Genomic DNA, 16,988 nt, shown 5'->3' on the forward strand with positions numbered 1-16,988 from the left:
CTACATGTGTGGGGACATGTGTGGTGCTCTAAGGATCTCATTGACTTTCCCCTATATGAAAACAACATTCTCATCAATAATGGCTCGACATCAAGCCTCAGTAGAACCAGGAGGTGGAGGTTGATGCTCAGGTGGAGGTGGAGGAGGGGGTGAGGGTGGAGGTGGGGGTGGAGGTGGTGCACCATGGGCAAGGTCATCTTGTGGGGGGGGGGGGTGTTGAGCCCCTATTGCATTAAGAAAATATTCTATATCAAACTCATCCATGTGATGATGTGTATGTAATCCGAGCTCTACGTACACACACACACACACACACACACACACACACACACACACACACACACACACACACACACACACACACACACACACACACACACACACACACACACACACACACACACACACATACATACATACATACATTTAATTACAAATCAAATAAAAATTTAAAAAATCAACTTTTGAAACTAAAATATGAATAAATTATAATTAATTTTAAAACTTGTCTAATCTACATATTCATTATATACATACAAGCTCTACAGATAGATAAATGATCAATAATTTGCATATATATACATACATGTGTACATGAAATCAACAACATGTTTTTACATATGATCAGATAAGAAAAACTTTCACATCTATGAAATTTTTTGTAATTAATTATTGTAACACACGTGACTTAAGGGGATTGGCCTAACTAGGACATGTGGCTTAAGGGGATCAAACTAGAAATAGGACAATTGGCTTAAGGGGATAGGCCTAAATAGGTTGTAATTAAATTTAGCATGTACAAACTTTGTAATTATCATTTAAGACACATGACTTAAATGGATTGGCCTAACTAGGACATGTGGCTTAAGGGGATTGGCCTAACTAGGACATGTGGCTTAAGGGGATAGGCCTAATTAGGATGTATGTGGCTTAAGAGGATAGGCCTGATTAGGACGTATGTGGCTTAAGGGGAAGAAAATTTAAATAGGAGACACGTGGCTTAAGGGGTATGGTCGTCATAATACATGTTAAAAGGGGTATGGTCGTAATTAGTTAATTTCATACTTAGAATAGGAAATTCAAATTTAGCATCTACAAATTTTGTAATTAATCATTTAAGACACATGAATTAAAGGGATTGGCAAAATTAGGACATGTGGCTTAAGGGGATAGGCCTAATTAGGATATATCTGGCTTAAGGGGATAGGCCTCATTAGGATATATGTGGCTTAAGAGGATAGGTCTAATTAGGATGTATGTGGCTTAAGGGGATAGGCCTAATTAGGATGTATGTGGCTTAAGGGGATAGGCCTAAATAGGATGTATGTGGCTTAAGGGGAATAAGTTACTTTAAATAGGACACACATGTGGCTTAAGGGGGTCATTTTAAATAAATAATTATGACCATCCCCTTAAGACACGTGCATGTCCTAATTACATGTGTCTTAAGGGGACATGGTCGTAATTAAATTTAACATCTACAAATTTTGTAATTAATCATTTAAGATGTGCATGACTTTTAAGGGGATTGGCCTAACTTGGACACGTGGCTTAAGGGACCAAACTAGTTCAATAGGACAATTGGCTTAAGGGGATAAGCCTAATTAGGAAGTATGTGGCTTAAGGGGAAGAAAATTTAAATAGGAGACATATGCATGGCTTAAGGGGATAAGCCTAATTAGGAAGTATGTGGCTTAAGGGGAAGAAAATTTAAATAGGACACACATGCATGGCTTAAGGGGATCATTTTAAATAAATAATTACGACCATCCCCTTAAGACACGTGCATGCCCTAATTACATGTGTCTTAATGGGACATGGTCATAATTAAATTAAATTTGATCGTAATTACTTAATTTCATATATAGTTAATAGGACCTATTATGCTATTTAATATATGACATTTAATATATATAGGTAATAGGTCCTAGTATGTGAAAAGGGGTATGGTCATAATTAGTTAATTTCATGTACTTGTAATAATTTCAAATTTAATGTCTACGAATTTTATAATTAATCATTTAAGACACACAACTTAAGGGGATGGCCATACAATTAGGACACAATATGAGATCTTATGTTGTCAAGTTGGCTCATAAAGGGGTATGTTGTATACACTAATGTTAAAAAGGTGGAATTGTGTCCTAAGGGATTGTCATATATGTGTGTGTGTGTGTGTGTGTGGTCCTAAGGGGTTGGACACATGTGTTTTAACTATATATACTATATATACATGTCTTAGGGGGATGAAGGCCTAATTGGGACACGTGGCAAGAAAGGGGATCAAACTATTTATTAGGACATGTGGCTTAAAAGGGGAATGAATTTGAAAATAGGACATGGCTTAAGGGGACACACATGTGATGTAATGTACATGCATGACCCCTTAGGACCACATAATATGACCCCTTAGGACACTATGTGATCCTATGGGGTCATACATGTACATGGTCCTAGAAGGGGTTGAATGCATGAGTTAGAATGAGTGCATGTGTGTGGCAGGCCTTTAGAACCACATTGTGTTCTAAGGGGTCATATGTGATCCTAAGGAGTCACACCTATGTTCTAACACATGCGTGACCTCTTAGGACCACATATGAGCCCTTTTAACATCCTATACTTAGTGTATACAATATATCCCAACTACTAGAATGTTAAAAGCACTCATATATGGTTCTAAGGGGTCACACATGTGTTCTAACACATGCAAACACATGTGTGACCCCTTAGGATCACATATGACCCCTTAGAACATAATGTGGTCCTAGTAAAGGCTCGTCACACACATGCACATGTTCTAACTCAAGGTATAATATGGACATGGCTTAAAATGGGATGTAGGCCTAATTGGGACATGTGGCAAGAAAGGGGATCAAACTAAATTATAGGACATGTGGCTTAAAAGGGGAATGAATTTGAAAATAGGAGATGACTTAAGGGGACATGTGCATGTGTTCTAGAATGTACATGCTTGACCCCTTAGGACCACATATGACCCCTTGGGACACTATGTGATCCTATGGGGTCATACACATGTACATGGTCCTCAAAGGGGTTTAATGCATGAATTAGTTCACACGTGCTTGTGCAACGATCCTTTAGGACCATATTGTGTTCTAAGGGGTCACATGTGATCCTAGAAAGGGTCACACATGTGTTAGAACACATGAGTGACACCTTAGGACCACATATGATCCCTTTTAACATCCTAGTAGTGTATACAATATACCTAAACTATTAGGATGTTAAAAGGGCTCATATATGGTCCTAAGGGGTCACGCATGTGTTCTAACACATGTGTGACCCCTTAGGATCACATATGAGCTAGGCTTAGAACATGATGTGGTCCTAAAGTCCCATCACACACATGCACACGTTCTAACTCATGGTATAATATGGACATGGCTTAAAAGAGTATGCAGGCCTAATTGGGACATGTGGCAAGAAAGGAGATCAAACTAAATTATAGGACATGTGGCTTAAAAGAGGAATGAATTTGAAAGTAGGATATGGCTTAAGGGGACACACGCATGTGTTCTAGAATATACATGTGTGACCCCTTAGGACCACATATGACCCCTTAGGGTCAACTACGTGATCCTATGGGGTCATACACATGTACATGGTCCTAGAAGGGGTTGAACGCATGAGTTAGTTCATGCGTCCATGTGTGACAACCCTTTAGGACCAAAATGTGTTCTATGGGGTCATATAGGACCACATATGGGCCCTTTTAACATCCTAGTAGTTGGGGTATATAAGACCACATAGATGACCCCTTTGAACACTATACCTGATCCTATGGGGTCATATGTGGTCGTAAGGGTTTGAACGCATGTGTTAGAACACATGTGTACATGACCCTTTAGGACCACATATTCAATGACCCCTTGGGATACTAGGATGTTAAAAGGGGTCATGTGTGGTGGACTAAGGGGTCACACATGTGTTAAAAGACACGTGTGACCCCTTACGACCAAATATGACCCCTTAGGACGTGATGTGATCCTATGTGGTCATAGGAGGTATGTTGTATACACTAGATGTTAAAAGGGGTCATATGTGGTCCTAAGGGGTCATGTGCATACATGTTAAAACACATGCATGACCCCTTACCCGACCAAATATGACCCCTTAGGACATGATGTGATCCTATGGAATCATATGTGGTCCTAAGCAATCACGCATGTGTTAGAACACATGTGTGACCCCTTAGGACTACATATGACCCCTTACGGTCTACTGTGCTCCTATATGGTCATATTAGGTCATATGGGTCAAATGGTCATGTATGTGATCCTATAAGTTTTGGTTTTTCAACATTTTCATTTTATTTTAAAAAAAGTTTTGGTTTTGGTTTTTCTACATTTTAGGTAAATTTCTATGTTTTGGTTTTCACTTTGGTAAATTTTAACAATGTTTTAGTTTTGTTTTTGTTGCAATTTTTTGGTTTTTGGTTTCATTTAGATTTTTGTTTTGATTTTGTATTTTGTTTTGGTTTTGATTTTCTTTTGTGTTTTGGTTTCATTTCAAGGTTTTCAACAATTTTATTAAATTCATTCATCAAACATGAGAAAATAATTTTATAAAAAAATTACTATTAATAAAACCTAGATTAACATTTAAAAAAAATCCTAATCTAATCAATTCATAAAAAAAAAATTCATTATCAATAATTAAAAAAATAAACTAAATTTAACAAATTTTTAAACTAAAAACATAATTTTCTAATGAAAAAAATTTATTAAACTAAAAATCAAATTTTTTTAACCAAAAAAATAAATTTTAAACTAAAAAAATAATTTAAAAAAAATAAAAAATCTAATTTTTTAACTAAAAGATTAATTTAAATATGAATTATTGAAAATAAAAGGTGTTGGGCGTAGCTGGAAGAGTTGCAGGTGGCTTGCTGGTACCTTCTAGGGAGGGCTCCACTCCTTCAATCGAGATCTCGTATGGCAAAAATGAACTCCACCCCGTTTTAAAAAAAAAAAAATTATAAATTCAAAACGGGATCCTGTGTTAAAATGAATGTTAAAATGAAATGAGATCCCATTTCATTTTAACACAGGATCCTATTTCATTTTAACACAGGATCCTATTTCATTTTAAAACGGGATACTATTTGGGGTTCCAGGCTTGGGATCCCAAGTCCCACGAGATTTTATTTGGTTTTCAACTTCGGATCTCGTGCGTAGGCAGGATCCTGATTTGTCTCCTATTAACTCTGCCCAATTTCCACCTTTTTACTAAGTCTAAAACTTCCACATTAAGTGGACACAACTTCTTGCACTTACCTAGGGCCATTTAGCTTCTTAAGTCTCCTTCTTAGCTTATCAATGACCATTTTGTGCATGATTCTTTTCTCACCCTCATTGAAGGTGAACAAAAAGCCTAAGAGGCCCTGCAATGCCTTACACTTTTTTTTTAGCTCTGGGTTAGTAATTCAATGACATAAAACCGAATGTTATTAACAATCCTTCCTTTCGGCCCCTTCCTAGATGCTCCAGTATGGGTGGAAGTGGATAGATCATGGTAAAATATTTTGATTTCTAAGAATTGTCTTTGCTTTCCAAGGATCTTCTGTAGATCTTTGGAATGTGGTCCTCACCAGAATAGAGAAGAAGTTAGCTTATTGGAGATCACCAAACTGCTTTCTCTTGTTGGTAAGTTTTCTATCTACTCAAATATTTTTGGTAGCCACTCATGTTTACTACTCTTCTTGTTGGGCTCCCTCCAAAGCCTCTTACAGTAAGCTTTAAAAAATTCTTAGAGATTTCTTATGAGCCTCATCTATGAACCACCATGGCTTTCACAAAGTAGCCTTTGAGTTTTGTTGCCTCCCATGAGAGTTCGGTGGTCTTGGGATTGTTTCTACTGAAAGACAATGTCTTTCTTTGTGTTCCAAATAGATTATATGGACCATCATTTCTTCAGGGTTCCTTGCCAATAGACCTTCTTGGAAGGGGATCAGTTTTCAATTCCTTCTCATTATAAAGGATGTTTTTAAGATAATAGGTAATTTTGTGGCCAAAAGCATCTGGTGTTCTTGAGAAGCCATCAAACATTGGCTTTGGTGGCATGGATCTATTTTTAGAGATGGTCTCTCATTCAACTAGCATAATATTTGGTTTTCTTTGCTCATTCAGATTCAGGGGCTTCTCTTGGCTTGGGTGCTTGGATTTCATGTTCTTTTCTTTCGTAAGCATGACATTTGTACTCCCCATTTTTAGAGCTACTATGAGTCTTTGCTCATGGAAAGATATGTGAACCCAATTCTAGCTTGGCCAGCTAGATCGATAGACATTTGATTCTATCATTTCTTCACTACCTTTGAATATCCTACACAAGTTGGGTATTTATTCTGTGAAACCTTGATGAGAAGATAGGCATTGGTTTCCTAATATTGCCTTTTGTAGTTACAAACCCTAAATAGGCTACCATTGGTTCTCTTTGCACCTACCTATGGTGCTAGCTCTGAATCTTCAATGGCGTTTGTAGTCTTCCCAAATGGTCTAGACTGACAGATTCCATAATATTTGGTCTACTATCCTTGAACCCGAGATTTATCATATTGTTTGGTGTATTATTTTCAAAGGCTTGCCTCTAGGCTCTTGTCTAAGGCATATGGGTATCCCAAAGTCATTTTGCCCTTTTTGTGATCATTTTGAAACCTTCATTCACTTCTTTTGGTCTTGTGACCATGCTCAAAACTTGTGGAATTGAATTTTTGATTTTTTTCAGTGCTTTGAAGCAGAGCCTTTTTCTTGGTATATGACCCTTTTGGGGGATTTGCCTCACATCCCTTTCAAATTTGCCCAAATTTGGCATGTTTTTAGGGTGGAAATCGTCTTCACAATTTGGAAAGATTAGAATGCTCCTTTTTTTTCCTCATAGCTCTATTGATATTCATGTTTCACTTTTTACTAAAGCTTGTATATGTAATAATGTCATGTTTCAGATTCAAGTGCAAGCCAATAAAGTTGCATTGGAGGTGGCCCACCTTCAAACCCTTTTAGATCATTGGGGAAATGCCCCTTGTATGGTTGCTAGAGTAGCTCCAAATCTTTCCACCGGTACCTCTATTAGGCCCTCAGCCTCTCGCCATCGATCTATGCCCCATGGCTACTGACGTGGAAATAACTCTTTCACTCACTGTTCTCATACTTTATGGTTTCAAGCTCCCCAATGCTAGTTTGGTTGTGGCAGTGCTTTCAACAGGAAACACTATCTCTTCGCCATGCATGGGTTTGGCTTTTGAGTGGAGTTTGGGGGGTGCGGACCTAAGCGGCGATGGTACGAGTGGTTGGTGGGCTTTTGGTGGTGGCAATGGTTGGCCAACTTCTAGTGGTGACAATGGATGGCGTGGTTCTTCTAAAGGTTTTACGCATTTGGCTTTGACAATCTCTCCCTCACGGACGGATCTGGACAAGGAAAAAGAGGAGGTTGCTACTAAAGAAGGGTGCTCCCTTTCGGACGATAACCCTGACCCTGCTAATGTAAGGGGTCCTAAGGATGATAGAGCACCTCCTTCGGCCACTACTTTAGCTGCTTAAGTGGTTGTTTTAAGTTTTTTGCTCTCTAGGCTCAATCTATGTTGTTGTATTTTTTGCTTATCTAGGCGCTACCCATTTGACTCCTCAGCGGTGATGTATTCGCCTACGCTTTTTGGTGAATAATGTACTTTATCTTTATTAATGGAAATGGTTACTATATCAAAAAAAAAAAAAAGCATATATATATTTATAAAAAGATGAAAATGTTATTTATTTAATAGGAAGTATTATAATTAGAGGTATTGCTTTCCATACACAATAATTGAATAATATATATATATATATATATATATATATATATATACACTAAAAGAAATGTGCTTTTAAAAATGTATATAATTTTTTTTTGGATACACATACACATGCTTTATATAGAGTTTACAATTAGGCTAATGACTTTTATTAGTTTTATATTTTAATTTACCTCCAACACCTTCTCACTTAAAATCACAATATTTTAATTTATATTATATATTTTAAATTATTCAAAGAGGTTAAAAATTATAATTAAAATAACAAAATTTAATTAATAAGAATTATACCATCACGAAAACTTAAACATGATTCGACTAGGTATAAATGAATTTGATAAAAGAGACCTCGAAAGAAATTCTTAACAACTTAACCAAAAAAACAACTAATTTCAAAAAGACCTAATTCACAACTGCCAACATCTTTTGTGTTCTTTTCACAACAAACCCTAACGCTGTCGGAAACGACCTTTAAATGTTTATTTATTTCTGAAAAACCTGCCGCGAATGCAGCGAATTAAATCCTCTTTGAAACAAAAATTAATGTTGCCGTGCTGAATCGGGCAAAGACAAAGCCTTGGTGAACAACTTTTGGTGAACGGCAATGGCCTTGTCTTCTACGCTTCCGTGTACTAACGAAAATTTCTCCCAAATTTCCCCTACAAAACCCCGCCCCTGCATTCCAGTCTCTGCCATAGCTCTGCAAATTGCTTCTCCCGTGATTTGAAACCCTGACGTCAAGGAGAAATTTATTATTTTGCAATGGCCAGAAGAGTAACAGAAAGTAAAATAGCGCCGTCAGTTGCCGTAATTTTGTGCGTTGTGACGCTCATGGCTGTGGTGGGAAAGCACACGGCGTTTGCACAGGCGAGCTGTAACAGTGCACTGGCGAGCTTATCGCCGTGTTTAAATTACGTGACGGGACAAGATGCGGCGCCTAATCAGGGGTGCTGTAGCGCACTGGCTTCTGTCGTGAAGAACAAGGCCCTCTGTCTCTGTCAGCTGCTTGCTAGTAATAGTTCGTCAATTAACAGAAATAGAGCTCTGGCCCTGCCAGGAGAATGCAACGTTACAACCCCTCCTGTCAGCCAATGCCAAGGTAAAGTATTATTTTTGTGGTTTAGGGCTTTTTGAATTAGGTTAGGGTTTCGAATTCGCAGATGGTAAATAAATTGACTTTGCTTTATTATTGTTGTTGTGTGCAGGTTCAGGAGCTCCTAATAATACCTCCCCCGCTTCTAACGGCACAGGCACTCAAATTACAAAGGCTACGGGTTCGAATCCCTCTAGTACCAATGAAGCTTCGGGAATCTTCGTCCTCTCTTCCATTAATGTCGTGGCTATTGTAGTTTTTGCTGCATTTCTTTCATGGTGATCTGAAGCAGAAGTAGCCTCGAATTCTGATTTAAAATGGATTTGGAGTCTGCTTCAGAGGAGACCAGGACCTTGGCTTCTGATTTTTTTTAAAAAGTAATGTGGGTTCCACATTAGATATTGGAAATTTGGTAGTTAGAAACTTAGAATTCCAGCTTGCTTCTTTCCAAAGTTTGATTTTGAATATTTAGAATTGTTATGATTTTTCATCCTAATGAGTGAATTTATTCAAAATGATTAAAGTTAATTTGACGTTGGGTTGGTCATTTATTTTATTTATGTGTTTGTTTGTTTTTGACAAAGCTGATACAAGAATCAAACAAGTTGGGTTGAATTTGGTTTAATTGTATTTTTAAATTTGAATTTTAGTAAATATTATGATTAAATATAATTTTTATTAATAAAATTTAGTTAAGGAAATATTATTTAAAACATTAAATTCAAAATATTAATATTATAAAAAAAAAATGATTTAATAAATTTATTTGTAATATATAATCCATGAGATATATAGATTAATTTCACGATTTTTTAGTTAAACCAAATCAAATTAAATTCAAGTATAAATTAAAGTTTGAAGTTATTGATTCAGACTAGTATAAATAAGATATGGTTTATCTCTACAAAAGATTTCAATCAAATTTGGAGATAAATATTTGTTTAAAATGTATTTTTAAACAAAATATGAATTTTGTACTAAATAGTCATAATGTCTTTGTAAAATATCATTGATTTGATCATCAATATACTATTTCAAAGTTTGTAGATGGCTTTAATGTTAGTTTTATAAACATAATAATAGAGAAATAGGTAAGTCATAGATGGACAGCTGAAAGGTCAAATGTTTTGATAGATTATTCAGTGAGCAACATTTCATTTATACAATCATAAACAATTGTGAAAACTATATAACTATGCAAAGAGAAGGATAATTAAATAATCACTAAGCAGCTAAAGGGAGGTAAAATGTGATACATTAAATAGTTGCACTAACTTTATGCCTCATTACATTATTCTTGCAAATGGATTGACTCTAAATTTTCTTTTTGCTAAGGGACTCCCCCCCTTAAGACTTACATAACAAAACTTGCTAATAACAAAAAAAAAATTACACATTTTTTAGAAGAATTTTGTCTAAGGAAACAAATCTTGGATCAAGTAGAACTTCATGAAGTTGCCTCATGATCCATAGAAACATGTAGCTTTGATCTAAATTCCTAAGTTCTATTTTCTTCAAACTCCCTAATCACAAATTCTTGAATTATTGGATACCAATCTATAGTGAGATACACTCATAGAACTTTATCGAGTTCGTTGATAACCCTCATAAGGATATAATTCTCCATCACAGTCTCATGAATTCATTAGACAACAATCCATATTGAGCCCACCAAATCCTTTACCTTTCTTCAAAAATTAAACTTCATAATAAATGTATGAACTTCAAATCCATCAACATCACAAAAGAAAAAAGAACGAAAAATATGCTTCTCATGCAATACATCTCTCAAAACAGGAAGCTTACTCGAGATGATCTAGAGATTCCTCCATCCTTTAATGTCAGTAGTCTTGAGTATGACCCAATTACACTTTGTCTATTTGATGTTGCATGTGATTCTTTGGAGACTTCATCAGATGCAACAAAGATATCCTTGAAAGTCTAACCATAATCATTTGAAAATCCATTGACAACATTGATAAACTCACCTACAAGATACTCAAAAACCGTTATAATAATTTGGAATGTACTTTCCTTTCCATTATTTTCAAACGATTGCCCTTCCTTCAATAGCATCTACAAAATCCTTAAAAGCTCATTTGGTTCATTGATTATATCATCAACCTTATAATTATTAACCAAACTAAGCACAAGTCTAATACCTTGAGATCTCACCTCAATGACTACCACACCCATATATGTATTTGTATGCAAAACCATGGTGTTAATCCTGACCAACAATACACTCATGGTGTCAATCAAAACAATAAACCCATTGATAATTTTTTACCATAAACTTTCTTATACCTCCAATTAAGACCTTTGAAACACCACTAATATCTTATCTGAATTTTGGTTATATACCAAATGTGTCCATGCAAATTACTAAGTATACACACAATGTATAACTAGAAAAACATCAATCATAACTGTCCAATGAACTATTTTATAAATGTACCTTACTTGATTAAACGATTCAACACCATTCTAAATAATATTTTAGAAGCCTTTTCATATGCTGCTAAGTTTAATCAAGAACTTGGACAAGATCTCATAACCTCTGGACTGCATCTATACCATCTTCAACTTCTTGAAATGTGTTAAATATTATTCTCTCTAGAAAGAAAACCTCGTTTAGAAAACTACAAATTTATTCACTTATGGTCGTGGTTCAATTCTCCCCAATAGATCTGACATCATCTATCTGTATAACCACACATACCTTTGTCAATATAATAAAAATAGCCTGAAATCCAAATCCTTTGTTATCTGATAGCAAAACAATGTCCAACTGCTCTGTTATCAACAAATTTATCATCTTCAGAAGCAGACTTGTTGGGCATGAAACCATTTTCACCTGCCACTTCCTTCTTCATTATTTTGGAAATTCACGGGAATAGATTGGTCCACCCTTTCATTCTATTGTTCTTAGCTCTAAGTTTTAGTTTAGAGGGCGTATACTAATGCATCCATTTTGTAATTTTATGTTAGCTATTTATTTTATTAAAATATATATTAAAATATTTAAGTATTGATATTATAATTTGTATTTAAGTTTTTTTCAAGAATTTGAAATGATTTGTTTATTTATTATCGTATTAGTTAGATGATTAGATAAAGTGGGAGAGGGCCCAAACCTTTTACATAATAGCCTTACAGGTAGAACAGAGGGATCTCACAAGCAGTGAGACTATGAGAACTCAAAAAAGGCAAGACTCTTTTTTGAAAGAAAGACAAACTAGAACAATGATCCAGTGGGAACAAGGGACCTGACCCCGAACAAGATTTTACTTTCTCAAACCTAAGGGGTTTAGGAACCTGAACCCCGAACCATCAACCAGAAAGAACCCCTTAAACTATAGCAACCACAACCAAGGAAAGAAACAACAAACAATGGGTTTTGAAAGGTTCCCTAAAACATTTTGCCAGTGGATCCACCATGAATTGGGATATTGATGGACATGGAATGGATCAAATCTTTAATTTTTATTTCATTTTCATCGAATGAATACAAAAATGTTTTGCATCCTTGACTTTTACCATAATGTCCAATTTGACATGTTTTTCTTTACTTTTCATCTATCCACTGCACAAATTGATGATTCCAATTGAAAAGTGGCATTTGTGGTGTGTAATGATGCTTCTATTATACAATAATGCCTCTACTCTTGATCAAGACCTTTACATTAAAGAATAATGTTTCTATCTACAATGAGACATTTTTGTAGTATAGTGAGTTGATTTTTCCTTTTGTTCTAGGAACCCTTCCATTTGGTCGCCTAACATCATTTTCTCTCTCATTTCTTAAAATTTTAATATATTTTGCACCAAGTATTTTTATTCCTAACCTATTCTTCAGGTTTCCTAGGTGTGTATCATACTTAGGTGTTAAGGTGATTATCTTATGTGGCATCTTTCTTAGTTGACAAGTAGCTATGGATATATAGCTCAAGTTAGGTAGGGTGGCAGTAAGGATATTTGTCCTTTATATACACCTCCACTCCTCTCCTAATGTATCCACTAATACCTCACTCAATATATCAATATTCTCTTTTTATTTATTTTCATCTTGTCTAGTGTTCTTGGTAATTCTCACGACTACAATCTTAGAAATATAAAATGCCCACCTCAAAAGACATCTCTCAATATATCAATATTCTCTTTTCATTTGTTTCCATCGTGTCTAGTGTTCTTGGTAATTCTCACGACTACAATCTTAGAAATATAAAATGCCCACCTCAAAATACATCTCTATTATTTTTTGATCTACACAAGTAATTTTTGGGTTTCATTCTTATTGTGAGTTATCCTTTAGTTCCCTCAATATCTCTTTACTATTATCCATCAAGTCACTAGTTGTTGGTACCCTACTATATAAAATAAATGGATCAATCAAAGATAACAAGTAATATCTATATATATCCCTATAAGCTATCATTCCCTAGTATATGTTGTGTTAGGTATTGTAGCAATATTCATCTAGGTTGAACCATTTGATTCATCCAGTTTACTAGTCATAAACATAGTTTCTCAAGTACCCCTTGATCCACTTATTCACTATCTGTATTTATCCATCAATTTGGGAATAGTAGTTGCTACTAGGTGTGAGATCTATACCTATCAAGTGAAAAAATATTCAGAAAGCCATATGATTCAAATATGTCCTTGAATAATATATTTTCTACTTAAGGCGTGTTAAAATTAGAAGAAACATTAATAAAATATACACACATTTTTAATCTATCAACCACAACATAAATATGATATCTACCTTGTTCCTTGGATAAAGTTGTGATCAGTAGCTGTTGAAGAAGTCTTATTGCAAAAATTTGTTCTCCTTTGTTCCATTGGCAGGTCATATATTCTATAAATATGCTTATGGGCACCCTCCTTTAATCCCTTCCTTGAAAATATTTCATGGACTCACTTGTATGTCTTATAATACCCTTTCACCAAAAGGATTCATTTTTTTAAGGAGGATCAACCCTTGCATCACAATGTACCTATCATATTTTACAACCTCATCAAGGATTTTAACAACAAATTTATTCTTAGTATAAATAGCAATAATGGAATCCTTCAGATTAGCAAAAAAGATTGATAATGAGTCTAAGGTAGGAATTCTAGAGAGTGCATCAAATACCACATTCCTTTTACCCCTTCATGTATGATATGTGAAAGTTATTAACTTGCAACTTAGTTATCAAATATTTTCAAACATCATTCATTTTTCAAAAAAAACAAGAAGAATATCAAACTATTATGATCAATCTTTATAATATATTTCCTAGAAAAAAAAATTACTCTTAAATTTTATAATGTGCCAATGATTTCTAACATGTCTTTATCATATATGATATATATCTTCTCTAATTTCTTATTTTCCTACTCTAAAAATCTATATTGGATGCCCCCTTTGACTTGGGACAAATTCAATGCCTTATGTAGTGTCCTTAATTGTTGACCTTAACAATTTCATAGTATATTTGGGACCCATTCTTCTATATGAACCTAATTTATGCATTATTGTTCCTATTTTTTAGATTTTTTATGTAAACTTGGTTTATTCTCATCTTATCAACCTTAGTTGTTGCTCATTTTTTTTAAGAATAGGGCTCCCAATTCCCTTATCAAGACACATGGATGTCAACTTACGAAGAATGAAATTTGACTTTGCAATTAGGAAGAATTCAACATGCTTTGACAACCATCCTGAAAAATTTATTTTTGAAAGGTGTAAGCTGCATATAAATACAAGTCTTTCTCATTTTGATGTCCATCAAGTTAAACTAAGCATCTTAATGCTAGAAATCAAGCACATATCTAAAATTGAAGGAGTATTCAAGCTTTCATGTATCTTAAGTGTAGTGTCGTAAATTATCACCGAGCCAACTTACACCTCATGTTTATGCCCATACTTTAGGATGTCTCCCCCTCATCTCCTATCCAAGTTCATTTAGTGCCTTAATTCAAAATTTTGTGCCTCATAAACCTACAAAATGATCCCTTGGAGCTATGTCGTCTTCCCTAGACCCTAATTTTGGTCCCTGATTGAGGAGGACCAAGGTGCCACTAGCACCCTAGTCCTAGACCAAAGCGCCCAATGCCCTAGTCCTAGACCACCATGCCTAGTGCCCTAGTCCCCCTCAATGGGGCCCAATTTTCAAGGTAGGCGTGAGAAACATCTCTCCTGTGGGAAATAAATTTGGTGGCTCCAAATGACCATTGGAGGTTGGCCTAATTGGCAAATTGACCTAGGATCTCATAAATAAAGGCATTTGATTAACTTAATTTCATCCTAAGAATTCTAAGTCTCCATGTTCAAGCAATCAAGCATTCAAGAATTGAAGTGTTCATCATCAAGCATTTCCAGAGGTCTTCAAGGCTGCATATTCTTCATTCAGTCATTATGAAGCAAATTACATCATTCCTATACAAGCATGTGTGTGTGATTAGGGTTTTTTCACGTTCATGCCATTTCATACAACCTATATGACTACATTTAAGAAGAAAAACATCATTATCAGTCATTGCAGATCTAAGGTATATCTTTCCATTATTTATTTTAGTATTTGCAATATTTCATTCAAGGTTAATTCCTAGATCAGGGTTTGATTTAGGAAAACCCTATTACCAACCTATTTCTCCTTCTTGTTGTGTGTAGCAAGAAGATATGAATATGCAATATTAAGAATAAACTCTATTTAGTTAGACAAACCAATCCCCCATTAGAGTGCAAAAAGTGTGGAGAACCAGAGTGACTGTCACACCGGTCTTGACAAATTAGGAGCTCCTTCTGGGAACAAGTCTGAATTATCTTACAATGCTTAGATCTAGGTTCGTGGCTCGATCCAAAGACTATAGCTTACTATTAATGCATTTTCACATCAATTTCCAGCATATTTACCCTAATTTCAACATCTTCAACAAATCAATTTGACGGCTATAAAATGAAGGACTTGCAATCACTTTGGGCGGAGATGGCCAAAGTGATTATGAGCTACATTACTCTTGACAACCACTATGCCAATATTTTCTCTTACCACTTTATGATGTTAGATCATTTTAGGCATAACAAAATAATTTATCTGCCTTTCTTTTTGTTATCTTCACTTGAAAATAGTTTAGTGATTCACACCAAAAATAGTGACAACCCTTTTTTGTATGAGGGGTTAATCATGCTCATCATGGAATATGCTAAGGATCATGGGGTTAAACCCTCTCAGGTTGTTAAAACCCCCAATTCTCTAACCAACCCTGATGTACAATATGTGTCTAATATGAAGATGGAGGAAGAAGAGTCTGGTATGGCAATGGATTGGCGAGACATCAATGTCTTGGATGATCTAGAATACTGTCCTTCTTAGGAGGAGGGCCCATAAAAACATATTACACCTGGCACTAGTAGAAATAGAAGAAAAAAACATCCTAGATGGGCTGCCAATAAGTATAAAACCACTAACCCCAATTTACAAGGTTCTAGCCCACCGAATACAGAAAAAATCCAAAATTTGAAAAACTAGGGAAGCCAAGGGAAAGGAGTAGGAAATTAAGCTGGACATCCCCATTAACGCTGAATAGGGGGAACATGGGGATACCCAAAAAGACACTGATTTTAAGATTATCCTTAACAACTCTATCAAAAGCCAGAAAATTTGCTTTCTTTGGGTCAGTAAGGAGATTAATATGTTGAAGGATGGAATTAAGGGAATCATTGATACTTTTACTGAGATTCCCATGCCAAGAAAAACTGACAAACTTCTCCGAATGACACAAAAATTTACAGAAGATGTGAAGATCATGAAAATAGATCATGAATCAAGGATTGGTTAATTGGAAATAATCTTGGAAGAGATTAAGGGAAACCTTAAGAATCTAGTTGATATTAGTAGGGAAGTCATGAATAAAAATAATCAAGATCTTAAAAAGGTCAATGCGATGATTGTCGATCAAAAATCTCTGTCCACCACCAATATCCCATCCTTAGACACCAAACAGAAGAAGAAAATCTAGGAGCCGAACTTGCAAGGTATGGGACCTCAGACCACTACTGGCCCTTATACGAGGACAAGAAGAAGAAACCAAGAG

The 16,988-nt window shown here is 35.3% G+C and overlaps 1 protein-coding gene across 1 annotated transcript; it reads left to right on the plus strand.

Moving 5' to 3' along the window:
* Window positions 1-8,404: 8,404 nt before the first annotated feature.
* On the plus strand, window positions 8,405-9,433 carry LOC131028644 (non-specific lipid transfer protein GPI-anchored 5). Its single transcript, XM_057958974.2, has 2 exons — window positions 8,405-8,906; window positions 9,013-9,433. Exons 1-2 carry the CDS (start codon window positions 8,570-8,572, stop codon window positions 9,180-9,182), a joined length of 507 nt encoding a protein of 168 aa, XP_057814957.1. The 5' UTR covers window positions 8,405-8,569; the 3' UTR covers window positions 9,183-9,433.
* The last annotated feature ends 7,555 nt before the right edge of the window (window positions 9,434-16,988 follow it).

The sequence above is a fragment of the Cryptomeria japonica genome, chromosome 1, assembly GCF_030272615.1.
Source record: "Cryptomeria japonica chromosome 1, Sugi_1.0, whole genome shotgun sequence".
NCBI lineage: Eukaryota > Viridiplantae > Streptophyta > Pinopsida > Cupressales > Cupressaceae > Cryptomeria > Cryptomeria japonica.